The sequence below is a fragment of the Chelmon rostratus genome, chromosome 3, assembly GCF_017976325.1.
Source record: "Chelmon rostratus isolate fCheRos1 chromosome 3, fCheRos1.pri, whole genome shotgun sequence".
NCBI classification, from domain to species: domain Eukaryota; kingdom Metazoa; phylum Chordata; class Actinopteri; order Chaetodontiformes; family Chaetodontidae; genus Chelmon; species Chelmon rostratus.
Window position 1 is genome coordinate 29,003,673 of NC_055660.1, and position 19,690 is coordinate 29,023,362.

Below are 19,690 nucleotides of genomic sequence, written 5' to 3' on the forward strand. Positions count from 1 at the left end.
TTGTGACTTGAATTAAGACTACCTCTAAAAACTGATGTTTCCCTGCAAAGACATTGCCAATACTTGTTAGCAATACACATTAACAGTAAAATAACTCAGAACTACAGTATGTAGGGAAATAATCCATAAAACGCTTGCTTCTGCTCTTCTCTTTTCCTACTGGAACAATCTAACATGTAACTTATGTGTTCGTACTGTATGAGTGCATGTGTGTGCAGGGCCATGCACCGCAGGAATTTCCCGGACGGCAGTATCAGCTCTCCTCTCCTGTTTTCACACCTTAGACACTTGGCTCCCCCAGGGCTGGTGTGTGTGTGTGTGTGTGTGTGTGTGTGTGTGTGTGTGTGTGTGTGTGTGTGTGTGAGTGTAGGTGGGTGTGTGAGTCAGATGGGATCAGATGAATTTATGAACTGTCAGGTGATCTGATTCCTGTGATTCCTGTTTAATATGAGCCAGCTTGTGGATATTTGTCCTGTCATCACGTCCACCCACTTAAAGCTTGTTCCACGCTAGTTTCAAGAGAGAGAAATTTGCACTCCACTGCATTCATACATTTGATCTTTTAAGTTTATTACTTATCTGTTATCTATTATACAGAATTCTGCATTAGTGGCTGTAATTTTCATTAAACTGCAAAATGTAAAAAATGTTGGAAAGTACAAACCACTTGTTTGTCCTGAGGGTGGTGCAGGAAGAAAGAGTTCATTAAAAATAAAGGGGTTCATGCCCTAGGCATCATGTGAGTACTCTTTAAATATCATTTGACTCATCAATAGACTTTGATGAACCTAGAGGAAAGTATTCATACTCTGGTGATCATGAATGTCCATGGGTTACTTCATAAAGATACCATGTCTTGAACCTAAATGCTGATCAAGCACTTTATCTGATGGTGGCTTACTATAAAACACATTTTTGCTCAATGATCTCTGTCCCTAAATTGAAGCTCTTATCACCCATTTTTAAGAAAGAGTCAGAGTAATCAGTAGTTGCAACATTAGTTAGGTACAGAAGAGTATTTAATGGCTTCAGTCATTTCATTAAATCAGCAGGATGTTTTTGGGTGCAGAGTGACATTGCTTTCACAAACTCTTGTTTGACAGACTACGTTGAGCTGCCTCTGCCTCCAGATTGTGGTCTGGAAGCACAGGGGAGACTCCTACAGCACAAGGGCTGGAGTTGTAGCTAACTTTGGGGCTAACCTCCACATCACTAAGCACGGCAGCTCAGCTGGGCTCTGAAGGAACTGAGACAAACCGTAGCTCATGCTGAACATTTACTGCTACATTCTTGGCTCACAGCTAACCTGAGTCACTCCGCTCTGAACATCTGCCTCCCCCGAGTGTCTCTGTGTTCAGTATGCTCGCCACACACACACACACACACACACACACACACACACACACACACACTGACAGCTTCCACTGAGGCTGCTTTAGTCCACTATTTTCTGGAAATATATAAATATGTAGGTATATATTTTGCTTTGTTTTGTGCTGTATCGTGTTGACTTAAGTGTGCTGAAGGAAAACCTCTTTTTCACTCAATATTTGATTCATTTTTTTCTGAGTTAGACTTGCAGTGTTTATTATTTGGAGCTTTATATGGAACACATCACTATAAAACCATGTTGTTGCAGAGTCATAATGTTGGTTTTGGTTACTTTTCATTTCATTGCCCAGCCCCTCTATAATTTACTGCAAAAATGACCAGAATGTCACATTTCCAGCTACCAGCAGTGGTAATGCATAGAAATTATTGTCACCTTGAGGCCTCTTTTGCAGCCACTGTAGCCATTTCAAAGTCTCAGTTTTTGTTTATAACAGGTAGCCTTTTAACACTGAATGACTGTATCACTGAACTAAAGGTACAGGTTGTAATAATGAAAACCAGCAACCTCAAAGTGGCAGAAGAGGTAATCAATCTATCTGCACAAAGAGGGAAGAGGAGCTTTCCCAACATGCATTTGGTGAGAAGCAGTGAAGCTCCCTGAAGAGAGAGTCTGAGTCAGTGTTGGCACGCAGATAAACACATTGACACATATGTTGCGTATTCACATGTGTTGGTTTTTCCCCAACCAAGGCAACCATCTGAGGAACAAAGCTCTGTGAGACTGATGCCTCAGAGGCAGTGCACACTGTCATCTTTCCTCCCCTGCAGTTCTTTTGGCAGTGAGCAACAACATTGTTGGCACAGTCAAACGTGTTCTGCATTAGTGATTTCAACAAGAAATGTGACGAGGCAATCAAAGTCACCGTGGAAACTCACAAACAAATGCCTGATGCTTCAAGTGTCCCATTGATGTTCCTCCACGTTTGGTGTTTGTTGTCAATCTCATGGAAATGTGTTGCTGTGACATCAGATATCTCTGAGTGATCAGCAACAAGAACCCTTTCTGCATTATTACTGTTAATCAGCCCTCTGGTCTTTCAGTCAGCAGCAGTAAGAAGGCTGCAGTGACAAACACTGCTTTCTTTATTGAGATATGAATATTTGCCAACATTTTCATTTTCTTTCATTTGAACACTGAAGCACACAAAACGCTCCTCAAAAAACACGAGACACTCTAAATAAATCAAGCACAAAGAGCCTAGAGTGCATGGGATAAATGCAAAATGCTTGAAAACCATGAAATCAATTTGTAAAAGGCACCAAATGTCTCCAAGACTTGGACTCAAGTCACACTCCAGTTTATCACATTATCAGACTCTATTATAATAGATTTAAAAAGTAATTATTATTTCTTGATATTTACCATAATATTATTTTGACTTTTAAGAAATTAAATGATGCTCAATTTGGTGAAAGGCACATAATGACTTGTTTCAGTTTTGGATTTGGGACTTGACTGAAGACTTGTTGGTCTTCATTGATCTTAGCTCCAGACTTCATGTGGGACTTGGTCTAAGTTTGGGACTTGACTTGGGACTTCATCACAAGGACAAGACAATGTGTGACTTACAAAAAAAAGCCTTTGTGATGTGTTCTCCAGGTGCAACGAAGTGTGTTTCTTGGCCATTCAGAGTTGAGAACTCAAGCTGAGTAATAACTGTTGCTTGTCTCTTTCAGGACTCTCCGCCAAAGCCAGACATGGAGCAGAAGTTGCGTTCAGCCTCGAGCGTTGATGAGCTGATGAATCTCATCTATCCTTCATATTGGGCCACTCTGAAGTGCAGATCTAAACTTTCTGCCGCCTCAGCCTCCAAGCTCTCCCAGCGGCCACAGCCTCGCCGACTGAGGCCACTGGCTAATACAGAAGAACCAACATTTGCTGCTGTCTACCTCAACTTGGATGTCCTGAAAAGTATGCTTAACTTTGTTCTAATGTTACTTTACAGACAGTGGTCTTTAGGATGGTAAAGTTTGCTTTGCTGTCACAAATACTTGTTATCTGCACTAGTTAGAGCTCCATGGCAGGGAGGGCAGTATTTAATTGAAACTGGACAGTGGAGGCGAGCTTACTGTAAGTGACTGCAACTCATTTTCCTCAAACTCAGAGAACCGTATGCATCACAGTACTGCATCAAGCTCAGCCTGATTTTTTATTTATCTCAGACTGATGTGTAAACTGTGGATGTAGTTATCTCAGATAGTCAGTGCTCCTCTTTTGAAATAAAAGCAACATGCTGAGAGACTATGTCTTTAACTGAGTTAATGTGAGGGACATGTTCCACCATGAAATTACACATTACCAATTCTATAAAACAAGAGCATTAATATCAGACATTTTAACAGAAGTGTTTGAATAGGATACTTAACTACTGCATATATAGTCCATTTAGCATCGTTTAAGTAATGGCCCACATACGAAGTATCTACATACAATTTGCATGTGATAGGTTATTTTACATATTCATAGTTTTCTAAGAAAAGGCACATTCATGTTGAGTAATTATTTTCCTAGATTCAGTAAGGTTAAGAAGTCATGGTTATAATTCAGCTGAACTAGTGCTCTTACAGATGTGGGCTGAAGGAGCTCATGCTCAGATGAGTTACTCTACTTTTATGCTTGCTTAGTCTAAGACGTTCTTGACCAGTAGCTGACATTAATGCAGATTGTGTCAGATGAGTGTCCTCTCTGCCTTTGGGCATTACCGTCCCTGTGTACAGCAGCTGAGGAAAAAAGACCTGTTGCACGGCTGTTGTGTTTGTCTGACTCTCTGTGTGTATGCAGGTATAGAGTTGGAATGGAGGAAGACTCAGTGCATGCCCAGAGAAGTGTGTGTCGACGTGGGCAGGGAGTTTGGGGCTCCCACCAACATCTTCTATAAACCACCATGTGTGTCCGTCTACAGATGTGGAGGATGCTGCCACTCTGAAGACAAACAATGCAGGAATATCTCCACTGGTTACCTCAGCAAAACTGTAAGCACATTCTTCTTCTCCTCTCGTTCTTATTATTATGTGCCCCAACATGGATCTATGTGAAAAGTTTGGAGCAACCAACATTCTATCAGAAAATGTCCAAGGCTTTACCTCAAAGTTTTAGCTGTATTTTTATCTTCATTGCTCTTTGCTTGCAACCTGAGTGCTGTGTCCTGTTCATTTCAGTGGTGTTGTGTAATAATTAACTGACAGAATGGGGATATCCAGTCATTGTCTCTGTTGTCAGGTAGTCACCTTGGATCTATTTGTTTCAGATTTACTCTACTTTTGAAATGACAGCTCATTTGCACACTGTTTAGTGAACATTGTGACTCAGTCCACATGCACCTAACTGAAGTACCTACGTAAGTGTATTTTTGTCCTCTTGGTACTCTTTCAGTTCGTAGCATACTAAGAGTGACACCAAGCAATTAACGGTGATTCAGAAAACTACCGCCACAAAGCATGCACTGCAACCTTCATTTTTAAATCGCTGGCTAAATGAATGCAAAGCGTTTGTTCTCTCTCTACAGAGGCATTTGAAGGAACCTCAGACTCAGTTTCTCAGGGTCGCTAACATACTTATGTAATATACCTCTAATATTACTATGCTAACATTCTTGCTGATTATAAGTTAGTTATTTTTTTCAGTTATCAATAACATTTACCAATGTCCCTGCATGCTGGAGTACGCGGCACAGCCTGGTGTACTTGCTGTGGTGTACCAAACACTGAGACTTTTGAATGTGAACCTACAGATGATTATTTCAATGGTCGTTCAAATTTTGAAGGAAATGTTGCAGACCTTGTGACCTTGTTACGCTATCATGATACTTGATGCGATGATGTTTTGCCAAGGGTTGGACACGTGGACATTTTGAGCCGCTTGTGGGTGGTGCTGGATGAAAATCTGATATATAAGTTAATTCAGATTCATCCTCTGAAAATGCTGAGCATCTGTTTTTTTTTTTTTTTGTGGGAATCTGCCACTCTTGGTGCTTCTTAAGTAACCACATTACAGAAGCTTTCTCCAGTAAGCTGATGTCTTAGCTGTTTTATAAACAAAAATCCTGGTTCCTGTAACAGGGGTGGGGGATTTGTGAAGCCAGCTAGATAATGCTAAATTTCATGGCCACCTAGATGAGTGACTGCGTTTTGGATTATGCTTTTTACAACTACGCATGTGTGCGACAAAAGACTAAAGAAAGAGAAAACAGCTGCTGTGTAGCTGGATGAAAGGAGAGATGACTGCTCTTCATAAAGAAGTCGAAACAAACGGGTTTCTACTGCTGAACTGACTCTGACTTGTGTGTGTGTGTGTGTGTGTGTGTGTGTGTGTGTGTGTGTGTGTGTGTGCCTACTGGTCTCCAGAGTACAATTGTGGTTAAAGAGAAGGAGTTACTGGTATGCAGTGCTTTTTAGTCGGTCTGACCAGAGGAGTACTGTGTGTATTTGTGTGTGGTCAGATTGGTGTTTACAGCTTGTTTTCTCTCTCAGTTAGGGCCTTTTTTCTGAGGTCTCCCCATTGAGTGTTGGATAATTGATCACTGCTAAAAAATGATTTGACTGAACTTGTATAAACTGGCTTAAAGTTGCTTTATGTGTCACCGTTGGGCGGATACACAAATAATTTTTGGCTTTTGTTAACACTGCATGATTTGACCCTGATGGAATACGTGTTTTAAATCTTTAAATCCACTAAATGGTAGTTAAGTTCATCAGTCACAAAACACAGCCAACTGTAGAAATGTGATGACGCCTATAATATGATGATATCAAAGTCCTGTATGTACCTAATCAAACTTAATACAGAAAGCTGTCTAAATGGAGCATTCAGACACAGCTCATTCATCTTCTGCAGTGGATGAACTTACTTATTTTAAACGGTGCACAAGCTGCCAAATAGCACCAACTTTAAGACAATCTTTGCATGTTTTGCCCCTTTAGTAGTAAGGCTGTAAGAACTGCAAAGATGATTTGGTCTTCCTATGAAGACCACATCAAAGGTTTATGGGGCATTCGTAGTGAATTATAACACATTCATATTGATTTATGACTACATTCAGAAACACACTTAACTCTTTCTGATCCACAATATCAACAGTCATGAAGAAACTATAGATGCTACTTATAATTAATGATAACTTCAAGTGTCTTGTGGAAGCTCTTGATTGATTATAAACCAGAGGTTGACTGATGGGGCTAATAATACATTGTGACTACCTATACCCACCTATACACAGCAATCAACTGTATTAAGGAGCCATTGTACTCTATAATAGTCATATTATATATAATAAATGTAGTGATAAAAGCAGTGGTGAAAAAGAAAACACTTGCGCACATGCACACACACACACACACACACAGGCAAGGAGGATGAGGTTGGAGGGTCTACACCATCTTAGTTTAGCGTTTTAGCACACTAACATTTGCTAACTAGTCATTAGATTTCTTGGTATTTGTTCATATCATTTTTTTTATAATTGTATGTTTATTTGGAATGAACATACTAGTACAGCATTACATTGCTACAAACTGCGTTTACTGGATATCCCTCCAGATTTTTTTAACTTGGGCCAGTCCCAGAAGATATGATAGTGATTAGCAGTAGTCGAGCCACAAAGCCTCCAGCATTGCATAAATACTCCTTTATATCTTTCCTGGTGTGATGTCTTGAAGTATCTGATAATGTTCTTCCAGCATCATGGAGCTGGATGTTGTTGACTGGAAGGACCAGATATTGCTCTAAACCTTCTCAGAAATCTGAAGCCCTGATTCCCCTTCCCATTTGTCTTTGATGTAGTGTTATTCCTGTTGGCATTGGAGAGGGCTGTGTACAGCTTTGAGATGGACTTGGAAGGGACAATGGTCCTAGCGTTTTTCAAAATGTGGTAGAATTCTGATTCAGTGTCTGAGAAGCCAGTTTATTTACAATCACGGTCGATATAGGAGCGTAATATATCTCTTGTTCATATCTTAACTTATTATGTTATAATTTCTGACCTGATGATGGCACCAGATAAACTAAAATTTGATGGAGACATTTCACAGAGCCCAGGATGGCTACAAATGTAAACGCAATTTCTCCATAATAAGACAGAAGAAACAATATATTTCTACACTGAACATATATTATGAAAATGAAGCCCTTCTCATGCACCACCAACATATGTTTTCTATTCTGTATTTCCAAAATTATGGACCATGAAGGCACCTATGCATTTCATTACCTTCATCCTGTTATAGAGACATCCAGAGTGGCCAGGAATGGTTGAAAAGGAAGTATTATGTGGTCTACACAGTGAAAGTGTGGTAATGTCTGGACCGGACCCAAACCACTAAGTGATTTCTACTGAGTGTAATGAGAGACGTATGGTGATGAGATGTTTCATTGTTGAGCACATATTCATTCAGGCACACATGGTTACTCAATAAATACTGGTAACAAAAGAAACGAGCAAGTGCATATAGAAAACAGAAGCGAAGGGTTCGACAGGCTGCGTTGTTGGGTTGATTCCCAGTCAAAATGCTTTTGAGCCAGGTCATCTTACTCATATGTAAACACAGCTTCCACAGAAGGAATTTCATTTAACACAATCCTCATAAAAAAAACAGTTATGGGCATTTAAACACACCATGAAATGAAAAATGATGCTTTTAAATCATTTTCTTAATTTTTTTAACATACATTTAAACCTTTGCACTTAAATCATCTGAGGATTTTTAATATACATTTCTGCCATGAGAATAACCAAATATGTTAACTGTGTATACTGTGTATACATTTTAAAGAAATAGTTGGACATCGTCTTCTTTTGGGAGTCAGGAGCAACAGCTGAGAGACCTGCCATCCAGGCCACATAAACAAAGATCTGCTTCATGATTTAACTGCACTGTTATGAAAACTATCACTCAGTACAGCACAAACCTCCAACAGAAGCTGATGACATCTGGCATGAAATAGCTGAGGCATGTAAGCAGTAATTTGATGTTGATATCTTGGATAAGATGCAGTATTTACTTTGGTGTACAGTAAGTGCTGCTGCTTGCTGTTGACCCAAAGCACTGTTTCACAAAGTCTTGGATGCTGTAGATACCGCAGCACATGTTTTCTATAAACATTTTCTGAAGAAGATGATCACCCGCTATGACGTCTTCCTGCAGCTGGACGGCGAGCTGAGGGCAAAACATGAGCACACAGTGAGGACATGGCTCAATAACATTACAGAGAATCCTTTACACAGCTATGCACATGACGCAGATGTATTACACAATGTGTGTGATAATGTAATAAGAATCTGCATCACACTTGCACCAAAAAGTTCATGACATTCCATGAAATTATGTGGCCAAGCTCACCTGACACACCGGTGCACCACTTTGATACAGGTCGGGATTAAAGAGAATACATTAGCATACATTAAAGGTGGAAGTTTTAGAGGCTTTTTCTCCCCTCATCAGTTTCTTTTGACTGTTTAACAAATAAAAAATAAATGGAAAGACAATCTGGGACCAAAAGAGTTTCCTGCTGTGACAGAAATGTGATGCTGGTAACAAATAGATTAGGATTTTTAATATTTAACTTTTACTTCTTGGAAATGTAATATCTATATTGCATTATGTTGCTCATCACAGCCACACATCTATCTGTGGTGTAATTCAAGTGCAGCGCTACGGGCTCACTTTGTGTGCACTCTGCAGATGATGGATACCTGCTGTGTTGGATGGATGCAGTGGGAGGGGATTTGCAGGAACGTCTGGTCCTGAGGGAGATATTAGTGGATAAAAGACTTTTCACTGGACTGTGTGAATTGTTTTCAGTGCCTTCTCCATGACCTACCTGTCTCTTGATTTGCATTAGATACTTGAAACTAGAATAATTAACCATGACCAACATGTTGGATGTGCACATAAGCACAGACGTTTCTGTGGTTACTTGACAACAGTCTGGCGCTTGTTGCTCAGAAGTTAAACCAGTGGGTTGACAGTGTGCAGCATCACTCCAGTTAGACACCGCAGACGGAAAAGATGCCTGCTGCCTGTGGATGACTGTAAAGAGAGTCACCAGTGTGAAGGAAAGAGTTTCAGTATAAGATACTAACTGTCATGGATTACAGGGCCGGAAAGAAAACTCAGAAAGACTTCATAAGCACAGTTTGTTTGCAAATGATTGTGTTCTGTTTTACTTTGGTTAACACAGCATGCCAACTTTTTTGAAATCTGCATTATAGAATTTTGACAACACACACAAAAAAAAACATGAATAAAGGGTTTTGTGTGATTTCAGTTTTATGTGGGTGCGCTGTCACTAAATAAAGTGATCAAAATGTTATAATAAAATGATTATATATATAAATATTATATCAAAATGGATATGCTGATATGCCTCAGTGGATAATAATGCACACAGTTACTTTAGGAGACATTTGTGCAGCTATAGTAACTTATACTACATTATAACATATGTGTCTTTGCTATTATCTCTGTATTGTTTGGTTTGATTCATGAAAGGATTTGCACACATGCACAATGATACCACTACTGCAAATACTGTAAGAAAAAACAATAGTGCAGCCACTAAGTGGTTGAGGAACAAACTGTGAAAATGAATGATATGGACAGGCCATTAATTATTATTTTTTACTACGTGATGGAAGTGAATTAAGTAAATTGCTCTTTGTACTTGTAAGAGGATCTGAGAAGGTGAAAACACAAGAGTAATATCACACCGAAAGATGACAAAAATTCACCATGCCACCTGATCATAAACACAACCTCAACCTATTTAGAGCTCAGAAAGTAGAAAAAACGAACTGTGTGCCTGAACAAAATGGCATCATGACTACATGTTGCATCTTTAATTAACACACAGTCAGCCTAAATACCAGCTCCTTGTGACACAGTGTATCATCGAGGTATTTATGTACACCTCAATCACCACTCAGCTGCACTTTGGGAGGCTAACAGAGGATACAGTCTTTCAGCTGGTTAGTTCATTTCCAGGTAGCTGCTGTTAATGGACTGGCTCGTACTGTGTGTGACGGCTCATTGTTTAAGCTCAGCTGCTTTATTCATTCCCCATAAGTGTTACGTTAATAAACTGGCAGTGGCAGCCTGGGCTGATAGCTCTTTTGTTTGATGATTTGTTCAAGCTGATTTCAATCAGAGCAGGAAGTCAGCTGAATGCAGCTGTGTGTCAGGCTGCGTGTGTGTTTGTAGACCTACGTGTGCAAATCCATTTTTGGAGATTCGCAGACATGTGTGTTTGTGTGTTAGTGTAAAGTGAAAGGAGGAAGCATAATTACAGTGTAAATAGGCTCCCTCACTGTTACTTGATACCTTCATGCTAACACTACCTATACCCACCTATACACACCTCAGCAATCAACTGTGTTAAGGAGTCATATGGCCTTATCATAACGTTTCATTGTTGGTGTTAAGTAAAGGCAGGTTTAGATGGTCGTGTGTTTGACTGGTACATTGGTATGTTTGAAAAGGTTTTTATAGATAAGTCAGTCAAAAACATACTACAAAGACAGCCTTATTAGATTTAAAAAATTGGTCAATGGTGTTTGAATGGTTCTCGGACCACAGAACCATGAAAACTGCACGAAGCCTGCCACGCTTTAGCTGAGAAGAATGGAGGCCCGGGTTGAAGATGCAAGTCTTTCTCCTGGCAGCAAGACTGTAGCTGAGCCACAGTCGTTTTGAGGTTTCACAAGACACTCTTTACTCCGTATAGTTTTTCCTGCTGTTTTTGGCTGCAATCTCAGACCCCTGGACAGAGTTGGAGATTAACATACACTACATGGTAAATCATTCAAATTATGGCAGGCTAGATAGACCATTTACAGTTCAAGTGAATTCTAATGACTTTTTAAAAGTGACTGCAAATAATTTGTCTTAGAATAGATATATGGAAAGGTGAAGAGTCAAATGTGTCAGTGACATGAAGCAGCTGGCAGGCGTTGAGGGGTTTCGACACTTAGCAGGTAAGAGAAGTTGTGCTACACTGTGTAATTTATGATTAGAGTGACTGGAAGTGTCTTTGAGTCTGTGTGATGGTTCTCTGCATACGAGTTCAGTTACCACCTGCACTGACTTTTCACTCTGCAGATGTTTGTGTGCCACTTTCTCTTTAACACCCTGGTGTATTTATTCTTTCACTCTTCTGTATTATGCCTAGTATGTTAAGGTTTAATCCATGTTTATGGTGTTACTCACACATATATGCTATATTAGATTTTTTTTTTCGATTTTTTGGGCACAGTGATGGCAATGTTGGCTGGTCTGTCCCTCTTGACAACTTATGGTAAAATTTGTTGTGTGTTTTCATGGTTCCAAGACAGTTTTTGACAACCTTCTAACCGTTCCATTAGCACCTGTTAGCAGGCCAAAATGTCTAATTTGTACACAAAAAAATTGTCTGGTGTGAAATTTAGTGAGCACATTCATGCACCTCTGGGGGAACCATTTCCATTTTGAGCACTTTATGAAACCAACCTCAGACAAAATTTAAATTTAGACATTAGATAAACAACAAATGTAAGTAGGAACAAGGCTGGCCTGCCCTATACCCTGAATATGCAACTGCGTAGGCCCCATGCTTTTTTTTTTTTTTTTTGTAGTAAAAAGTTGATTGGAGACATAAAGCCAATCAAATCTGGACGCGTATAGGGGGGCCCCCTCCTCAATGGATAGATCAGGTCAGTCAATGGTTTTGATTGGCACAGATGTTGCAATCAATCATTATGCTGGTAAAGTACGACATAATGGCGCCTCGAGAAACAAGTATTCCACCGGAGCAGCCAAAAGAAAAATGAAGAAAGCAAAGACAGTGAAAGACAGGATTCAGGTATTTGCTGAAATTACAAGAAGATACAAATAATATGACACATTTTCATACACAGCATTTCACAGTTTATGAAGTTTCCACTAATTCAACACCTCACAATACTTAAAAAAAAAAAGATTTTTGAAGGGAGTTTGGGGACATTATCCCCGGAGACAAAAGATCCAATTGCAGTTACTGTTTTTGTAAAATCTGATAATATTACTATTTGTAAAAATGCTGCTTCTTTCAGAAAAGTTTAATAATGTGTTGTGAAATCAACTGAAACGGTGTGATCACAAATATCCTCTGCTTATCTTGGCAGGTAACATTAAAACATACTTTAGACACAGAGGAGGCGAGATGTTATATCAACATGCCAGGAGAAACTGAGACAACATTTTTTACACAAACAAAGGAATAACTTAATTTATTACTTTGCTGAATTCACAAGAGGGGACAAATGATTTAGAATTTGACATAGCGATTGGACAGCGATTTACCAAGTCTAGGAGGTTTTGCCTAACTCAACAACTCACAAAACTCAGCAATATTTCAAGGGAGTCTGGTACTTTCTCTCCCGGTGAAAAAAGGAGTATATTGTGCTGCTTCCTTTTTAGTGTGGCTATTACAGCCAGTTACACAATGTACAGTGTTTATTTCTCTCTCTGTCTGTCCTTCTCTGTCCTATCAACAATGTCCACATAGGGTGACAAATTAGCACCAGTTAGCAGTAAATGAACAGTACATAAATACACAGTAATGCCATAAAACGAAGTATGACATTATTATAGGTTATAGTTATGCTTAGCACTGTTTTACCTTGGCATTTTTAAAAATTAATCACTGATTTAAATCTGATTTAAGTCATGTAGCGAGCAGGCTGAGTTAGCCAAAACAACACACCCATGATGTTGCGTCACTAACAGGTGATTGGTGGGTGTGATTAGTATCTGCAGTGATTTCTGTGTTCAGTGAGGAATCTTCAGTGAGGTGTGTGATGTTGTTTTTACAATAATCTCTGCTGTGACTGCAGAGTGCTCTTTCAGCTCAAAACTTTGTGAAAACTTATTATGATCATAAACTTGAATTGGACTAATAGCCGAGCTACAGAGATTTGAATGAGCTGAAGTCTCTCAGTGTTTTTTTTTTTTCTTTTTCCACAAGACCAGTAAATAGTATGTTACTGCAATCAAGTTCATAAAGGCATGAATCAGTTTTTCAGAATCGTTTTGATTTATAAATGGCTGTACTTTAGCTTTGTTCTTAAGGTGGAAAAAAAGTTTTCGTCACCTTGTTGATGTGGGATTTGAATCTTACGTCTGAATCAAGGAAAACACCAAGAGGTGTACCCTCAGATTTAATCCATGGAGTTTCCCAGATTATTAAACAGCATTTCTATTTTTGTTTGAGGGCCGACTAGTAGGATTTTGGTTTGTCCTCATTTACTTTAAGATATTATTGCTCATCCATTTGTGTATTACCAAAAGACAGTTAGTAATGGAGTCTATTGCTGCTGCATCATTTGGTTCAGCACAGATGTACAGTTGTGTGTCATCTGCATAAGTATGGAGACACGCATTGTGCTCTCTAATGATATCAGAGTGGCGGCATGTAAAGTGAGAACAGTAAGGGACCGAGACAGCTGCCTTGTGCAACCCCAAAGCAAATGTTGTGTTTCTCTGACACATGATCTCCAAGATGACATCAAACTTTCTCCCTTTGATGTTTGTTTTAAACCAGTTTAACACACAGTCAGAAAGAGCAACCAGCTGTTCAAATGGTTGATTAAGATATCATGGTCAATCACATCAAACGTTGCACACTTCCTCACAGTTTGATGTAGAGAACTGCAGAGGGGTGGCAGCAGTGTTTAGTAGCTAGTCAAAAGTAGCATTCTCTGTAATAATCTTGGAAAACGTCCTTTCTTGCCAGACATATTGCTATGGGGTGTCAGATTATTTAAGTGATGTGGTTCAATAATGCTTTTGCACCCTCTGTGGTGTCCATAGGCTCTTTATGCCTTACAACAATCTGTACAGCACATGGCACCCTCTATCTTTAGACCTTTGATTTGGACAAACTCACCCCTGAAAACTCCTTTAACAGGGAGAAAATGAAAGAAACCTCAGGAAGAGCAACCGAGGAGGGATCCCTCTCCCAGGACTGACAGGAATACAATAAATATGTGTGCAGAATCGACCAGTATAGTAAAATCACAGTGTGGACAATCAGGATGACACAATTACAGATAAATTTTTACCATATGAAGAATATGATCTCAGAGGATGTTGAGTAACTTCAGGTGTCTCTAAACGGACCTGTGCCACACAACCTCCTCTCTACCATGGAGACCTGGAAGAGGATGCACTATACAAACAAGAGTGAAACTCCAGCACACTATTCACACAAACAGACACAGACCAACACACACAGAGGGAGAGAGAGACAGGGACAAGATGTAGAAAATGGAGCAAGACAAGAGGAGAGGCAAGGGGAGGGTGGAGATCCAGATCCAAACATCTGGAATGAAGCAGCGACAGCCAGGAAAGTCAAGACAGCAAAATAAGCCTAAGTGAAAAGACAAGGTGGAGAAACTAGAGAGGAGACAGAGGGAGAGAGACAGAAAGAGAGAGAGAGAGAGAGAGGAGACAGAGGGAGAGAGACACAAAGAGAGAGAGAGAGATGAGACAGAGGGAGAGAGACACAAAGAGAGAGAGAGAGAGGAGACAGAGGGAGAGAGACATCGGCACACAGCTGTGCTTGTGAGAACAAACAGAAGGTCAGAGAGATGCAGTGGCATGAAAGGAAAAGGCCATAGAGAGAGAGCCAACACAGGGAAATTGGTGTAATATGGTCAAATTTTCTCGTTGTGATTAAGATTCTACATGCAGTATTTGAACCATTTGAATACATTTAATACTAGCCTGCGGCTCACAACAAAGTTACAATAATCAAATCCAAATGAAACAACGGTGTGAACTGGGATCTCTGCATCAGCTGAGGACAGAAAGTACCTAAATGTGCTATAAGGTGTAAAAAAAAAAGAAAGGGCGACTCTAGCCTAACCTAACACCAGGATTATTGGCTGTCAAACTTTGAGAAATCACACAGTTTTGGAGAGTTACTGTTACTTGATTAAATTCGTATCTATATCGACCAGGACCAACTAATAGCTTTTCAGACTTTACGAGCTGTGAATTACAACATCCAGTTTTTCCACAGCAGACAAGCAGACCTCTAATTTAACATTTTTTGCTGTGTGGATGTGAATAATGTGCATAAATATATTTATTGAGTGTCTGAACGTAAAGTTAACACTTCTGGTTGCATAGATTAAAATGAGAGCACACGTGTTGTGTGAGACGTACATGTAGGGAAAATGCATCTGATAAAGCTCGTCAGCAAAATTCTTGTTGAAACCATTAATAGGGTAAGCTGACATTGGTATAGACCTGGTTATGACAAGGCTATCGTAGCGATAGCGTTATTATTATAAACCATGACATATCCATAAATGTAATATATAGCCAAATATATCACTAGATGTAATAATGCAGCAATTGGTGAAAGTAAAAGTAGGATCATCAGTAACATGTTGCTCCACACAGGCAGAAATATTGTGAAGTAACTTGTTCAATTCAAACGAAAGTAACTAGTGACATGTAATATGTTGGTGCAGTCAGGTGGGAAAGCATCATTTAATAGTTAGCAACCTTTGTTTGCAGGCGTATTTTACATAAATCATATCAAGGCTATGCTGAAGAATCTGAAAGGCTTTGGTAGACGGTGATCTGATATTTATGAAATCAAATTTGAGGGTCTTGTCTGAGCTTCAGTTTTAATTAGTAGAACAATCTGTAGAGGTACCAGCAGATGACATATTAATTGAAACTTATACAGTTATTGGAAAAAAAAGTGCTTTGCACACACCACAGTGTGGGGATACAATTACCATTACCTTAGATATTTTAAGACTTTACCAGCTGCTTTGTGGGACACTTGTAGTAGCAGGAATAACAGTCGGATGTGTGTGATTCATCGCAGATGCAGAAGGTCAGTTATTGATAAAACCACATCCCTGCTCACTACAATAAGCAGCCAGCCAGTGTTTCAGAGAAGTGAGTGTTCATGTCAAAATATTACCTCTCATAGGTAAGGGACCAGAGACAGCTAACTGATGCTGACTCATCTTTATGGCAAACTCCAACTCCATCCCCCTGTGATGCCAGGACCCTCAGATTAGCTTCTTTGTTAGAGACTGTAGCCCAGGGTCGACAGTAAACAGTGACTGGTGATCGTAGTCTAACACTGTGGGTAATGGAGTTTCTTATTACTAGCACACTCAACCTAAGCGAAGCTATGCTAATCACAAACATGCTTGATATCAAGTCTGTGGTTAAAACTAGCTGAAGTGCCCATGACATCTAAATACAGCGTGCCTGTGCTAGATTTCCTAATCAACAACATACTGTAGTGTGCAGTAGTTTATAGATGACTGTCTGTAGCTTTTGCTGTTTTTGCTGAAAATGGAGTGATAGTGTCACTCTATCCATTCAAGACTGGACTAAAACACTGTTTAAACTAGCTAAAAGAGTCATTTACATTCATATAAGCTCTCTGGGTAAGTAGAATAGGAATACCATATGGTTAACCTTCTTAGCAAATGTGTCCTGAGGACTGAGTCCAAGGAAAGGCTACCAAATCAAATCGTCAATTTTATCGTTTGTTTGATTTTTGGTATTGTTTGATTTAATGTTTGTCTTAGTTATGAGTCATTGTTACTGTTGGATTTGTGTTTGTGTATGTTGAAAAGTTCCAAAAAAGAAAGAGGAAACTTCTGGAGGAGTTTTTAAATTTAATCACTGATGTGGAGCAGGTGGCCAGTTTTAGGTTCCTGGGAATCAGCATCACAGAAAACCCGTCATGGACATCTCACATCTCCGCCCTGGTAAAGAATGCATTCTTAAGGAAACGTAAGAAGGCAAAATTCCCATGCCAAGTTCCTGTCAGCTTTTGCAGAGGTGCAATAGAAGCGTCCTGACTGGAAACATCACAAGCTGGCCTGGTTTGCTCAGGAGAGGAGGGCTCTGCAGCAGAGCAGCTTCTTTCCTCAGGCTGTCAGACTCCTCAGTTCATCTTCCCCACTCTACCATAAATAAATAACATGGAGCTTTATACTGACATTGCACATGCTGTACATCCTTTCTATGTGTATACATGCATATGCCTGTATGTCCTGTATAAAAGTGCACCTGTGCATACTATTTTATTTAGAGCAAATTCTCATTTAGATATTCGTATATATGTTTTATGTTTGTGTGGCATGAAGGTGCTGCAGCTGACATTTCATTGTGTAACCCTGTTGTAAAATGACAATAAATTAACCTTAATACCTTGATTATTTAACTCCTTTTTAATTCCTCAACTAAAAGCGAATGCACAGCACAATTTGATCATTTGTTTGTTGGTGCCTTCAATCAAATATTTCAAGTTCAGCAGCAGGAAGCAATAAGTTGCTTTAAATACACAAAACAGGCCAACAGGTGGTACCTAACAGCACTGCATGCTGCAGATGTACTCAGCTGTGAACGCACTTAATAACAGCCTAAAGGAGTGCCATTATGGTAGCTTGCAGTGTGTTTAGTTATCAACCCTTACTCATGTGTCATTCAGTATGCTGTTACAGTCTGTTGCTCCATGACACACTACACCTTTACACTGAGCAGTATGGAGGGGCTCCATCCTCTGCTGAAGTTGATCTCTCTGAACACCAGGGCCTTGGTAATAGTCAGTGACAGGAAGCTGAAGAATGGAGAATTTTACAAGACAGAACATTAGCTCAAATGTAAGAAATGCGTGCAGGTGAACTTTTCAACCCAGCGGTAGTCACCGTGATCTCAAAGAGCTCTCTTTATATGCATGAGTTCTGTAACCATGGTGAGCACTCACCAGGTCAAAAAGACTGAGGTCAGCTTTAATGATATCCCAATTAGGATGAGAGGAAGGGAGACAGTTTAAGCTATTTAAGGGTCTTGAATAGGAGTCATTGAGACTAATTAGTTTCTATTCATGCTGTTCAACTCTGTGAGTGAAAGAGGGAAGTTGCTCTCAGGCTCTCAGTCCTGTGTCTGTATCTCCATCAGCACCATGTGAAAACCCAAGCCCAACTCCTTATTGCTTTTTGTTTTTCAAGTGGCAATCCTTCACATTCTCATTGTTTTCAGTTGAAAATGTTCTTCCCACTGATTCAAGATCGAGGTTGAACTTAGAGGGGTCCTTGTTGAGGGGTCCTTGATAAAAGAGTGTGTGAAGTAGCAGCTTTTTGTGATGGGCTGAATTTGAAGACTAGACCAGTTGCAGTGAGCCCTGGGACTTTCACAAAATCACTAAAATATATTTAATTGTGACACATCATGCAAAAAGTGTAAAGAGCAGAAACTGCATTCATTGGTTTGTGGCCACTGGGGAGCAGGAGAAGAGCAACACTAGGTCAGAGTGGGTCACACAGCCCTAACATACAGTATTATCGAGGCCTAGAGGTTGGAGAAGCGGCTTGTGACTGGAGGGACGCCGGTTTGATTCCCCCCACCGGACTGGCAGAGAAATTAGCCGGCTGATGTGCCCCTTGCTCCCTGGGCACCTGATGCGGCAGCCCACTGCTCCTGTGTGTGTGTGTGTTTACTGCATGTTGCGTGTGTGTTTACAGTGATGGGTGAAATGCAGAGAATAATTTAAGATAATTATTAATAATTTAATAAAGTGAATAAAATTAATTAAATTAAATTACCAATTTATCAAGGTTTAATGATCTCCTGCTCATGTGGAGAACATAGACATGTCACCAGGTGAAGAAAATCAAAACAACTAATCAGCTCAACAGTCAGATGAAGTAAAATCAGAGTGAATATGGCACTTACTCATCAGGCAGACAGAAACACGCTCCACTGGATGTGTAATAAGCTATAAAAGTTAACCATAGCAATTTGTGCCTGTGTACAGTATCTGTCAGCTTGATTTCATGTTTTTCTGCCCCCTAGTGGACAATTAATGCATCAAAACCAACTAGCCAGTCTATCAGCTTGTTGTTAACGAGTGTGCTTGGTCTGTAACGCTAACTGCTTGGAATATTGTTCCAAATTATTAACCATTCAACCACTGGTTGGGACACCCACTGCCATCATTTTAAAAGTGGAATGTTGTCTCATTCACTCTGGGTATTTTATGTTTCATAATGCGGGAAGTCGGGACTGCAGGCAGGTCAGTTTAGCAGCCGGGCTCTTTTACTACAGAGTCAGGCTGTTGGAATACGAGCAGAATGCAGTTTGGCATCATCATGCTGAAATAAACAAGGACTTCTCTGAAAAAGACGTTGTCTACTTGGCAGCATATGTTGCTCCAGAACCTGTATATATACCACCATGGATGCTGGCTGTTGAACTGTGTGCTGATAACGTTCGGATGGTCCCTCTCCTCTTTAGACAAAGGATG

General features: G+C 39.9%; 1 protein-coding gene across 1 annotated transcript in view; it reads left to right on the forward strand.

The window, feature by feature from the left end:
* Positions 1–19,690, forward strand: part of vegfc (vascular endothelial growth factor c) — a 68,840-nt gene that overhangs the window by 29,154 nt on the left and 19,996 nt on the right. Inside the window, exons 2-3 of the mRNA XM_041933881.1 lie at positions 3,070–3,304; positions 4,175–4,365. Of these exons, the coding sequence (XP_041789815.1) occupies positions 3,070–3,304; positions 4,175–4,365 (426 nt within the window). The remainder of the gene's footprint in view (positions 1–3,069; positions 3,305–4,174; positions 4,366–19,690) is intronic.